The 13,836-nt window shown below is 44.8% G+C and overlaps 1 protein-coding gene across 1 annotated transcript; it reads left to right on the top strand.

Annotated features, from left to right (window-relative positions):
- Positions 1-5,136: 5,136 nt before the first annotated feature.
- TMEM128 (transmembrane protein 128) lies at positions 5,137-12,113 on the top strand. The gene is made up of 5 exons (XM_033160726.1): positions 5,137-5,414; positions 8,571-8,712; positions 9,664-9,825; positions 10,374-10,483; positions 11,817-12,113. The coding sequence occupies exons 1-4, from the start codon at positions 5,309-5,311 to the stop codon at positions 10,471-10,473; spliced, it is 510 nt and encodes a 169-aa protein (XP_033016617.1). The 5' UTR covers positions 5,137-5,308; the 3' UTR covers positions 10,474-10,483; positions 11,817-12,113.
- Positions 12,114-13,836: the final 1,723 nt, after the last annotated feature.

Genomic DNA, 13,836 nt, shown 5'->3' with positions numbered 1-13,836 from the left:
TCATTGTTTTCCCTGAGGAGAAGGCTAGGGAGAACATGATACTGCTGGATCAGGCCAATGGCTCTTTTACTCCAGGATCCTGTCCTTACAGCGCCTGATTAGGTGCCTGGGAGAAGACTGTACGCTGGGCAGGAAAACTCTGCCCACCTGCAATGTACAGCAAGTGGCATTCAGAAGCAAATTGCATCTGACAGTGGAGGTAGAGTCATAGAATTGTAGAGCTGGAAGGGTCAACGAGGGTCCAACCCCCTGCAATGCAGGAATCTCAACTAAAGCATCCATGACAAATGGCCATCCAGTCTCTTCTTAAAAACATCCAAGGAATGGAAGTCCACCACTTCCCAAGGGAGTCCGTTCCACTGTTGAAGGGCTCTTACCATCAGAAAATTCTTCCTGGTGTTTAGTTGGAATCTCCTTTCTTGTAACATGAAGCCATTGGTTCGAGTCCTACACGCCAGATGAGAGGGAAACAAGTTTGCTCCATCTTCCATGTGACAGCCCTTGAGATATTTGAAGATGGCTCTCATATCTCCTCTCAGTCTCCTCTTTTCCAGGCTAAACGTACCCAACTCCATCGTCCTTGTCCTCCACACATTTGTCTAGAGAAGAGACTACCAGTGATCCCAAGGGTTTGTTTCCTCCCCTTTCTTCTGAGGGAGGGGGAAATGAAGGAGCAGGCCCCATGAGATTCCTTCAGACAAGGCTGGACATGGCCCATCAATTATTTTTTTGAAATTTACCAATTTCTAACAACCTTTCTGTTTTATGTTTTGCAGAATGTATGCCTTTTGGAGGCGAGTGCTGGTGGTGACTTCCTTGGGTGGTCTGTATCTGCCATTCAGTCTTCATCTTGCAGCATTGACTGGTATTAGTCCTTCACTTTTACATTCTGAGTTAGACCAGGGGTGCGTCTGCAGTTGCCTTTTCCTATGGCATTGACATAATTCACCCATTCTTTTATTTCTGACAGTTCAGATGCCATTTCTCCCAAATATTGTCCACCATATTGTCTGCTTACCCGTTACCTTGAGGGACATCTTTGGAAGAAGAAGAAAAGGCCAAGGAGTAAACCCTACACAAATCTTGAGAGGAGTCCCAAAGTTGTTTGGGTGGCGTCTTGTGTGCCTCCTTCTGGCAACTCCTACAGCCAAGCTGGTGCCACATGCATTGCTCTGCTTTCCTTTGGACCACATCAGCAAGGACAAGAGTGGGGTCCTGTTGTCTGGGCAGCCCAGGACCTCCAGAAACGTTACCTACGCTTACACCTTAGAGAGGTCACTTTGGTGCTGCTAACGCTGCAAAAACAATGCAGGAGGCAGCAGTTATGAGTTGCCGGTCTCCCTTGGTTTGAAAGTGTGAGCTGTGTGACCTCAGCTTACCAGTGTGCTGTGACGGTTAGTGAGTTGTTGTTGTTGTTGTTTTGGACAAAGTCATAATAATAAATAAAAATAAATAAAAATGTGCACTCCACCCCAGAGACCATTCTGTTGTAACTATGCAACCTCCCAAAATTTCAACACCTCTTGCAATGGTTTGATCCCTTTCCATTTTAACAGTACAAATTCTACAAACAACTTCCATACCTCCTCAAAATAATTTCTCCTGCGTATTCCTCATCTTACCTTAATAGCACTTGTAAATTTATAATTAATAGCTATATCCCACACCTCTCTATACCATTCTTCCATTTTATGATTACCATTTACACTACCTTGAGCTCCTTGGATAAAAAGGTGGGGTGTAAATGTGAGAAATAAATAAATACCCTGCCTGCCCCTCCACTTGTTCTGCAGCTAATCAGGAATGATGCATTTACATCTCCCCTTTTAAAAAAACCAGCTGTAGTCTGAGCTACCTTTCTCCAGCCAGGTGCGCAAACAAATGGACTCCACCTTCCACAGAGAAGCAGCAACCACGACCATGAGAACCATTTAGGAGGAAAGACATGGGTGAGTGAACTTTCCACAGTAGATGTGAACTGTGAATACTCTGGATAGGGAGAGGGGAGGCAGGTAGATGAGGCTCTCCAAGCAAAGCTACTGCTTCTGATGAATGCTATTCTTCCCTATGAGCTAGGTAGATATTACACATGTTTCGTTCTGAATCGGCTAGCCCTTCTAGATGTGCCCCAGGGAGTGGGCCAAGGTTGGCCTTGTGGAGCTGGCCTGAACTCTTTTGAGGTGTGAGGAAGACTAAGCTTCCTGTCTAAAGGCCCAGTTCCTTTGAAGTCTACCCAAAATATAACTGAGAGCCAGTGTGGTGCAATGGTTAGTGTGCTGGACTATGACCTGGGGGAATCAGTTCGAATCCCCACTCAGCCATGAAGCTCATTGGGTGACCTTGAGGTGATCAATGTCTCTCAGCTCAACTTATCTCACGGGGTTGTTGTAAAGAGAAAATGGAGAGGAGGCAACCATGTAAACCACATGATACATCTTAAGAGAATCCTCTGACTTGCAGGGCCAAACTATGTGCATCCTCTAACCCCATCCCCTTCTTACAGAACCTGATTTCTGGTATGCCTTGGATTAATCTGTCCATTTCTGGCTCTTCGTGTGTTTGCTGTGCTTAGAAGTTCATGCTTGCCTGCCTTGGACTTGGCACCACTTCCGATCCCATCCAAAATTTGACTTCTTGGCACCTACTGAACTCTTGTCATTGCTTCTGCATCAAAATGTACAGATGCTGGAGCAAATGTAATAATCATCACTATAGAGCCTCTTATCAGGGGTGGCCTTTGTCTTTCAAAACAGATTATCTTTTTGTGAAAGGCATGCAAGTTTTTTTCTATCAGTTGGAAAGGGCCACCTGTCTACCTAGTCAATTCACACAGAGTTGGTTTAGAACAGGGGTGTCCAAACATTTTTCAAAGAGGGCCAGATTTTATGAAGTGAACACAGGGCCGTCTTAAGCTTATATGGCGTCGTGGTGCAGGGATCCCTCCAGCGCCCCCATGCCTACCTTCCCCCCCCCCCGCCCCTTGCTCCGCCCCTGCTCGGCCCTCCAGATGTTTTGAGACTACAATTCCCATCATCCCTGACCACTGGTCCTGCTAGCTAGGGATCATGGGAGTTGTGGGCCTAAAACATCTGGAGGGCTGAGGTTGAGGAAGCCTGCCACATACAGTATACTGACCCAAACTTCTTCAAGCAATGGCAGTTATCTTTACATAACTATAGGCAGAACAGCATAGCATGTGTGGAGTACTTTGGACCCTCTGAAATGCTATATAAATGCTGAGTGTTATTTCTGTTTCTTAGCCACGGTAAGACAAGATGAACTACATGCACAGTTGCATCAAAATTTAAAAATAAATAAATAAAGCAAGCAGTTTCTGAAATCTGTATTCTATGGACAGGTGACTCTGAAAATAAGAGGAAGGTTATTTAAGAAGATAAGTGTTGGTGGCGGCAGCAAATGTGGCAGCTGTATTCCCCCCCCCCCCCCCCAAGGTTTTAAAGCAAAGTCATCATTCCTTCCTGAAAAGATTGAGAGAAGACACAGTTTGGGATCTAGGACCAGTGAGCGGCCAATGATTTAAATTTCCTTAAAAATTTGTGCTCCAAATGTGTTCTGTAAGGAACTAATTATCCAACAGCTGCTAGGTTGGAACTGGCCCAGCATTGGAGATCTCGCTTTCTCACCTTAAAGGGATGGCTAGAGGTTGGAGAAAAAGCAACTGGAGCATAACAGGCAACTTAGAGGGGTTAAATCTAAAACATCATTTTCAGTCACTTGGTCTGTTTATTGAATATGTTCTGAGACGACAGGAAGCAGTGCTCCCCCCCCCCCCAATCTTCACCGCCCATTACAGACCAGTATCCACACGTATATACAAAGCAACTGCCAGTATCCAATATGTGTATGTCAATCACTCAGGAGTTGTACTGGACTTGGACCTAACGCATACAAGACTGACCGAGGCAAAACTGACCAATCACCAAAAACTTCCAAAGTTGCCGATAACAAACTCTCTTTCCCCAGCACTGGGAAATCAAAATTCAAGTGACTGCGGCAGAGATCCGAGGGCGCCCCAGGGCCCAGTCCATGCAAACCGAGGCCCCAATAAACCCATTACTTCCTGGTGGAAATATAGAGTTTTAAAGAAAGTGTTTGGCCAAGTATAGCATAGTGGTCAATGTCAGGCTGGGCCCGGAGAGACCCAAGTTCAAATTCCCACTCACCCATTGAACTTCCTGTGCGATCTCAGACCTGTCGCTCTCCCCACAGCCTAGTCTACCTCGCAGGGTTGGCGCAATGATAAAATGCTGCCTCTCCAGAGATGCAAAGAGGTGGAGGGAATGTTCTTTCATATGTGGTGGACTTGTAAAAAGGGTAGAAGAGTATTGGGAAATGATCCATAATGAATTGAAAAAATTGTTTAAAAGTACTCCCCCCCCCCCCAAACCAGAGTCCTTCCTCTTGGGGATTATTCTGACTGAAATTCCCAGGGTGTCAAAAAAGGTTATTTATGTATGCTACTACTGTGGCCCGTGTTTTGTTAGCCCAAAAAAGGAAAACGAGCGAGGTCCCAACCAAAGAAGAATGGCAACTTAAGTTGACAGAATATGCACAACTTGCAGACTTAACATATAGAATAAGAGAACACGAAGAACGTACGTTTAAAGAAGATTGGAAAACGTGTATTGAATATATGGGAAATAGCTGTGTATAGCTGAAAACATTAAGATAAATTCAACAGTGTAAGTAAGTTTTGATGCATGCAATAATGGAATACCGAATGGTATAGTTTTTGTAAAATATGCAGGGATTTATTATATGTAAAATGAACCATGGAAAGAAAAGAAGGGAAGTCATTGATATCTTAAGAACGCAAAATGAGTATTTTAAATTGTAAAACAGAAAACTATAAAAATTATATATTAAAAAAACGCTGCCTGGAACTGAAGGCCACGAAGCAGCAGCTTTAGCTTAGAAAGATAAGATTCTTAGATAGCTTCGATCCGTTTCAGCCTTTTAACTTTTGCACGTTCCGAAACGGCGATGTGGATTTTTCACTTTTCCACCTTCGCGTGAACCGCTCTGAGGGGAATATTTGTGGGGTTGTGGTTTTTTTCCTGAGGGATTAAGTGTTTTCTGACTCCACCGAGGGCGCGAAGGACCCGATTTCCCGCGGCTGCGGGGCCCCGGCTTCCCGAGGGAATCTCTCTCGGCCGGCCGGAGGGATGGCGGAGGAGCGGGTGGATCCCGGGCAAAGCAGGCCGCCGCCGCTCCCCCCGCCCGGTCCCCGCCGCTGCGATCCAGCCTCCCTTCCTGCTCGGCTCGGGTCACTTCCGCGGCCCCCAAGATGGAGGAGCAAGAGGAGGAGCGGGATCCGCGGCTGAGGCTGAGGCGGCATCTCGCGGGGCAGCAGGAGCAGGAGCAGCAACCGCAGCCGGGCCCGGGCGAGGCCGGTAGGTCTCCCCGCTTACGAGCGAAGGAAGGAGAGAAGGAAGGCCGCCCGGGAGGCCGCTTTCGGGCCGGCCTTGATAAGCCGGAAAGTGGAGCAAAATAAAGCGCGGAAGGAATAATGGGCGCTGGGCTCTCCCTTTCCCCACGCGTGCCTACTCGGAAGTAAATCTCGCTTTGAGCCGCGGCACTTGCCCCGGGGTGAATGTGCTTGTGCGCGAGCTAAGCACCTGAAATTATTAGGCTACTACTATGCATTTATAATTCATACCCCGCCATTTTCCCTGACAGGAACCCAGGGTGGGGAACTAGCTATCATTACAAAAAAACCAAAAACAGTTATAGCTACGCCGACTATATATGTGGGTGTGGGTGTGCTGTTAAAACCATGCAAATAACTGCAATGATAAAAATGGCAGGGCGCAAGCGACTTTTGATAAAAGCAGCCAGTTCCCCAAAACTTGTTGGGATAAGGCGACGGCCAAGGAGGGAGCCATCCAGCTTCTCCAGGCAGGGAGTTCCAAAGTTGCCTGGGTGGGAGCAGCCATCCCTGAGGAGGCGCTCTCCCTTTCCCCCACCCAGGGCCTTGGCAGGTTCCTCTGAGGGCATGCAGTATTTCAGGCAGCTTGGGCCCAAGCCACAGAGGGCTTTTGGGGAGGTCAAGTAGGTGCACTGAAGTGTGCATAAGGCCACGGAGCAGGACCTGCGCATGAAATGCATCGAGGCCCTTGGAAGAGGGGTTTTAGCCTCGCTAGGCATAGCCTGCCTTCATTTCTGGCTCCATGGGGGGTGAGGGGCTGGTTTGTGTGGTGGTCAGTGGCGGTGGCCCTTGCAGCACTGCTGCCACCCACCACTCCGAGGCAGCCAAGGTGTCGGTCCGCTGGTGCGCCGAGGGTACGTCTTGGAGGACCAGCACTCTGCCACCCAGCACCGGCCATTGCCATCAGAGCCAAAGAGGAAAGCTAGGATTGTTTGGCAAAGGGCAGAGTGATGCCAATGCCATTGCCTACTACCCAGCGTTGAGCTGCGGCTGGAGCTCCTGCTTGAAATGCCCCTGCCACCTACCACCCCGTTCCAGCGTCCCCTTCAGAGGACTTGCTTCTGCGCTGGGCAGTGGAGACACTTCTCAGGTCACTTCTGCTGCTCGCTATGCCAAGAGCTTCAGTTTTATCTCCTGTTCCTTGGGTGGAGGATCATCCTCCGTAGCTTCATAGCTCAATGTGTTCACAAGGGATACCTTTGCTTTTATCTCCCAGCTCCAAGCAGGGGATGAAAGGTGAGGTTTGGCTAGCTATCATTGCTAAAGGGGCAATGGATGACTCACCGTGGCAAGGAGTCAGTGCTGAGTGGAAGTGTTGAAGACTGCCTGGAGGCAGCCCCTCCTGAAGGGGTTCCCTGATCTGGTAAAGGAAATCACATGCCCAGGCCCAGCTCTGGAAGTGAATGGCTTTTGTCCTTTTTCTGATATATTACTCACCCTTCATCATAGCATAGGGTGGGTCAGCCATTAAAAAATACGGCAACAGGTTAAGTCAAAAGAATAGGGTGGGTTTTAAAATACGTATCTCAACCATCAGGGCTGGCCCACCCATGAGGCCAAGTGAGACAACCACCTAAGGCAGCAGGATCCCCAGGGGCAGCGGACCCTGATGTTGATTTTTCTGGCCCCCTTGTTCCTGATGTAGATCTCCACTCATCCCTTCTTCCCTTACAGGGAGTGGGAAGCCATTTGGGGGGGTCTTCCTCAGTTGCCAAAATGTCTTGGGTCAGTCCTCTCAACAGTCAAAGGCCAGAGGACAGGTCTGTGCCTTCAGCATACTGTGTAATGAAGATGCCAGCTGTGGGGAGGGAATTCCACAACTTAGGGGCTGCCCAGAGAATGTCCTCTCCCAGGTCCACTACCCCATACTTCTGAGGGCAGTGGAACTATCAAGAGGGCCCACTCTGCTTCTCTTAATGCCTAGGGGGTCTTGTAGGGAAGGAGGTGTTTTTTCAGGTATTTGAAATTTTCAGGTATCAATCCCTTGAATTGAGCCTGGAAACTTTCAGGCAACTAATGCAGCTGTTTTAAAAGAGAAGTTATATGAGTTCTAAATGGAACCCCTAGCCAGCAATCTAGTCACTGCATTTTGGACCAGTTAAAGCCAGGGTGGTACTCCTAGCCACAAAAGCCTCCTGAGCCTCCTGTTGGATCCAGGAGTACCACAAACTACAGTTAACCCCTTAGACCTTAGAGGTTACTGAACGTTCAAAGCCATCCATGTATTTAAGGATTTATTACACTGAAAATATGTGGTAATATACTGTATTGGCTTAACCTCTTGTCATATAGTAGTTTCTGCTGTATTTCAGGCAGCCAGCAAAGTATATTGTCAACAATATGTTATGACAAGTGGAAACTTGTGATAAATTAATGGCTGCAAGGGTGTGGGAAAGGAGGAAGAAGTTACTCAACCCCCACCTTTTTGCGCCTTCCTTTCCACAGGTAGAGGGACGCAGGTGGCCCTGTGGTCTAAACAACAGAGCCTAGGGCTTGCCGATCAGAAGGTCAGCGGTTCAAATCCCCACACCAGGGTGAGCTCCCGTTGCTCGGTCCCTGCTCCTGCCAACCTGGCAGTTTGAAAGCACGTCAAAGTGCAAGTAGATAAATAGGTACCACTCCGGCGGGAAGGTAAACGGCGTTTCCATGCGCTGCTCTGGTTTCGCCAGAAGCAGCTTAGTCATGCTGGCCACATGACCCGGAAAAACTGTGGACAAACGCCGGCTCCCTCGGCCAGTAAAGCGAGATGAGCGCCGCAACCCCAGAGTCGTCCGCGACTGGACTTAACAGTCAGGGGTCCCTTTACATTTACCTTCCACAGGTAGGTCCCTCTGCCACATGACTTAGAGGTACCTACTACCACTTTTGTTCCCAAGCCATGTAGATTATTCCACTGAGTGCACACCCTGCTTTGCCTGCACCAGAATAAATAGAACACCCTGCTGATTAAAATGAGCAGAGCATTCAGAAGTCATGTAGATTTCAAGGCCCACTGGGATGAGGTTATAGGTATTTGCAGTGCAACAAAGAATGACTTAGAAACCTGGTGTGCATGTTTTTCTTGTGTAAGATGGTGCCTCGTTTAATGACATATGCAAAATAATGGTGGTTTTATTTACAGTTGAAACTACCACCATAGAGAAGAAGGAGAAGCCGCTTCCCAGACTTAACATTCACTCTGCATTCTGGATATTGGCATCAATAGCTACTACATACTACATTGAATTTTTTAAAATTGTTAAAGAGATTATTCAGCAAGAAAGGTAAGGAAAAGAGGTTGTGGGTTTTTTGGGTGGAGGGTTTACAAGTAGAAGTTACACAAAGGTATTTACAGTACAAACTCAGTTGGATTCTCCCTAAACATAATAGTAGACTAATCAGTATAACATAACAGTAAGAAATATAATTTAAAACACTTGAAACTTCTGTGAGGGGGAGGAGGGATCCATCTTAGTTGCTGAGAACTGCAGCGAGTGAAAATGGTAGTTCCTCATTGTCTTCTTCTGATCTGATAAAAGAAATATGGAGTAATTTTGGTGCAGCTTCCTCAGATCAGATACCCTCTATGCTTCAACCCCCATCCCATATACCTTTCTATTTATACAGTAAGACACCCAGCTGAAACCAGCACTGTTTTATGTAGAAATGTGTCCTAACATCTAACATGGGTGGAGTTTATATTTTAGGAGAGCTTCTCCACATCTGGCACCCTTTGCTTACCGGTACTTCAAAGGGTTTGTGATTGAAATTTGCCATTTTCTGTTTAGGACTCCCCTACACTCTTGTCAGGATAAATCCCATCATTCTTTTTAGTTCTGCATGAGCAGACAAGTGTGTCTTAGCAAAAAGTAGTCAGATAACCTATTAAGAATTTCCATTCCCTAGCTAGCCTTCCTTCCCATCTCCTGTTCTGCTTTCTCTCCTGTCCTACAATGACTGAGCAATCAGTGCTGCCTGCCAACTTTGTTGATTAAAGAAGCCCTGTGTCTAAGAATTCCACACACAGAAAGTGAGGACCGCTTCTCAATAGGGAGCCAGTTAGAAGTTGGAGTACTGCAAAATTTGGATGCAATAGCAGAAGGCAGATAAGGTATGTTGCTTCCTGCATCTTAAGAGAGGCCTGGCTTGGAGCATATTCTGATCTGAGGCAATGTTAAATTCAATTTATTTTTGTTTTTAACATTATTAAAGCACATTTTCTCTTTCTCTTGCAGCTGGTGGTTTATACTCGGCATTTGCTTATTGATTATCAGCTTGTCTGTCGCCTTTTATTGCATAATATATCTTGAGTGGTATCATGGAATCGAGGACTATGATGCCATCTACCCTGCACTGGTACCTATAACGACTGCTAGTTTTATTGCGGCAGCAGTTTGGTAAGTTTGTTGGTAAGAGATACTAGTTTTCCAGGCTTGCATTGCTTCTAAAAAGTCTGTGTGTTAAATGATGAGGGAAAGGTGTTACATATGGACCCCAGATAGCAGTAATAGCAGACCACACACTTATTTGTTTTTCTGAAAACATGCAATGGCTGCTTGTGTGGCTGGCTGAGAATTGCTTCAGTTACGCAGGAAACAATGGTCCACTTCTGCGCATGGAAGCAGGTAGACAGTTGCTTGGTCCTCCCCAATGGGGGAGGTAGCCAGTCCACTCCTGGGGGTGCCAGGGTCCTACGTGCCATAACAAAACTTTGCCTTGAAGACTCTGGACACTGAGACATAAGTTTCAAATATATCTTCTGCACATTGTACACCTCTTCTTCTAGAGACTATGTGTAAAGGAATGTTCTTATGGTCTCTCAGTTCAAATATACTGTGAAACCTGTTTCACTTTGGGATTAGGCTGGTTCTCAAATTGCCTGTACTGTAATATGCTGTACTGCCTGCAACATATGCTACATGCTCCTCTCTCTTTCTTTCCCCAGTTTTAACATTTCTTTATGGCCCATATGGTCTTTCCTCACACCTGTGGTCCTCTTTGTCCAGTTCATGGGTATTGTGATGCTTGTGTCGCTTCTGGGCTAAATATTTTATGGTAAGGCATTGTAATGATATACATATCTAAGCTTGCCTCTTTTGAGTTATGTGATGTACAGTAGAACCTTGGTTTTCAAACATCTCGGCCGCCGAACGTTTTGGAAGCCGAACGCCGAAAACCTGGAAGTGAATGCTTCCATTTTTGAATGCACCTCAGAGGTTGAATGGCTTCCAAGGCTTGTTCCTCATTTTCCTCCGTTCACTTTGCCAACAGCCCTTTGAGTCTCGGTTTTTGAACGTTTCGGAAGTTGGACGGACTTCCAGAACGGATTAAGTTTGAAAACCGAGGTTCCACTGTATTTGCTGTATTTTCATTCTTAACAAGGACTCTGAAGTTGTAGCTGAATGGGAGAAGATTTGAATGCCTGCAGGACTAGACTAGTCAGATGGAATGACATAAAAATCAATCTGAGCATTTAAGAAATTATTCCAGCCCTGCCTAGAGATCCAAGGATTTAATTTAGGACCTTTTGTATGCAAGTTATGTGTTCTGCCACTGAGCTACAGCCCATTTGTGGCAATGGCTCTGCAGTTATGAGACAGCCGTACTGGGTGATATATTTGAATAACTTAATTATAAAACTTTTATTTTAGTTTTTTAAATTTAAGAAATATGTCTTTCTTCTATATAGTGATTGTTGCAATAATGCGTTTCTGTGTTTCAGTTAATGCATGGGAAACATGTGACCCTCTACATGTTGTTGGACTCCAGCTTTCACCATCCCCAGCCATCAGAACCAGTGGTTAGTCCAACAACACCAGAAGGTCACAGGTTCCTCATCCCTATTTTACATGTTCTGTGTTACCTTGGTCTTCTAAATGGGGAAAGGGTGTATGTTCAATAAATGGGTTGCTAGGTGTTTACTAGTAAAACTGCAAGAAGGTATACCAGTAAACCTTGTATGAAATACAGTCCACCTTGTTGGAAAAAGACAAAACAGAAAGGTGCTGTTTTTTGCAAGGCAGGATAGAAGATTGGGTGATATCCAACTCACACTCTTGAGTAAGCCCATTGAAATCATTGGACTTAAGTTACCTCTCCATTGATTTTGATGGTTCCACTCTTGAGTATGTCTAAGATTGCATACCACCCCCTGTCTTAAGTTGGCCCATCATAAGTAGTAACAGCTTTTGTATTATAAAGAGCTTTAGTTGTCTTTTTATGACTACTGAGAGGTTTTGTGCTTATTTCATTTTTCTTAAATTTTAAATTTCTAGACTTTGCAGAGTTAGAAAATTAATTGGTTTCACAATGAGTGTGAGATACTTGTTATGTGTAAAGATACAGTTTGGTTTAAATGTATAAATTTCTATTTTTCATTGTATACTAGAAAAGTAAATGGTGGACCTGCCGGCATACGTACTTGGATACAGTGGGATCCTGGGATGAAGACCTGCAAGCCGATCTCAAGCACCTTGTGTTTAAAAGGGAGATCCACATGAATTGTTAAACTTGTTTTGTGTTTAATAGGGACACTTTTGCTTTGAACTATGATCTTAAACACCGGGGATATGATTCATTGAAATGCCAACAGAAAATCACAGTTTTGCTATTGTGCTGGCATAGCTATTGACTTAACCTATATTAAAGTGTATCACAGGAAATCAAAATTGATTATGTTTAAGAAGTTAATAATAGGGACACATTTTGCCCTTTAAAAAAATAAAAATGATACCTTTGAGAGCAATGAAAATAGTAAATCTCCAAATTGCTGAATGATTGTTTGAATTTTTTAATATTATATAAAAACATAAATAAATCAAAACTATAATATATTTAACCACCCGCCCTGTGGAACTCCCTCCCACCAAATGTCAAAGAGAAAAACAACTAGCAGACTTTTAGAAGACATCTGAAGGCATCCCTGTTTAGGGAAGCTTTTAATGTTTAACAGACTATTGTATTTTAATATTTTGTTGGAAGCCGCCCAGAGTGGCTGGGGAAACCCAGCCAGATGGGCGGGGTATAAATAATAAATGATTATTATTATTATTAATCATGTGACAAAACATGTTCTGCTTTTTGTGCTACAGCCTTGTGCAGCCTTGTGCAGAGGTATCTTGTAGACTTTGTTTCCATTTCCCCTTGGAGCATCCTAGGCCGTATCCTAGAGAATGCAAAACAGGTGTGTGCTTCGCCTCCAGTCCTCCCAGTTCATGTTCCTTGATTGAGAGGTGCTTCCCATTCCCTGTGATGGCCTGGCAAGCTGTCTGCACATGTGCCAAGGAATAAGTGACATGGGGAACATAAGGGTCTGATAAGCCCTATGAGATTCCTCCAAACATGGCAACTGCAGTAGGGCCAACTGGAAACAGAGTTTTTACTATGCAGTGGTATGGTATTATTTAACAATATAATATGTTTCATCTTTTGATAACATTCTATCTGGAGGCCTATTGGTTAAAGCAAAATTAGGTTTATCTTTAGCAATGTATTTATTTATTTATTTCATAAAATTTATACACCGCTTGATTGTAAAAAAACCAAACCCAAAGTGGTTTGCAAAAGATAAAACAGTAAAATTGAGAAAAAATTACAGCCCTGCTTTTAAACATACAAAGGTTAAAATTACTATTTAATCAAGAAATCCATGAAGGGGTTACATAAAACAGGGTTTATAAAATCTTAAGTTATGTAAGACTTTTGCTAGTGTAAATTTGACATTTGAGTGAAATTCGTTTAAATTTAGTATTATAATGTATGGCTGTTGTGGCTAAAAGTAGTTGACTTGCAAAGCTGCTATCACTTTTTTAAAAAACAACAACCAACAACAATTATACGTATTTGAAATAGATGATATGACTGTTCAGTATGAAGAAGGTTAAGTGTAAACTTCAGGGCACGTTATTAAAGAAGAGCTGCACCGGGATTTAGAGAGGAGCTGCAAAAAGACTGCTTAGCTCATGAGGTTGCTTGTTGGCTAATCTGTTAAAGCCAAGAGTAAGAGAACTTCCAGCCCAGGGGCCAGATGTGGCCCTGCTGGCTTCTGTATCTGGCCCTTGGGGCTCTCCCTGGGTGATACTCCTCACTGGCCTCATTCTGCACCTCCAAGCTTTTTGCTTGGCTGGAATGTGTCTTTGAACTCACATAATGCCTAACCGTGCCAGCCACTGTTATGTGGCTCTCAGAAGATTGCACAGCCTGGAATGTTGCCCTGCAAAGGCTGGAAAAGGTTCTCCATCCCTGTGTTTAAAGCAAGTTGAAGGACTACGCATTAGTGAGGAACTCTTGAGCAGCACTGGAAACTCTTTAAGCAGTGGACGCGGGTGGCACTGTGGGTTAAACCACAGAGCCTAGGGCTTGCCAATCAGAAGGTTGGCGGTTTGAATCCCTGCAATGGGGTGAGCTCC

Source organism: Lacerta agilis, chromosome 9, assembly GCF_009819535.1.
Source record: "Lacerta agilis isolate rLacAgi1 chromosome 9, rLacAgi1.pri, whole genome shotgun sequence".
NCBI classification, from domain to species: Eukaryota; Metazoa; Chordata; class Lepidosauria; order Squamata; family Lacertidae; genus Lacerta; species Lacerta agilis.
Note: the sequence above shows the minus strand (reverse complement) of the source record. Positions and strands in the feature narration are given on the sequence as shown.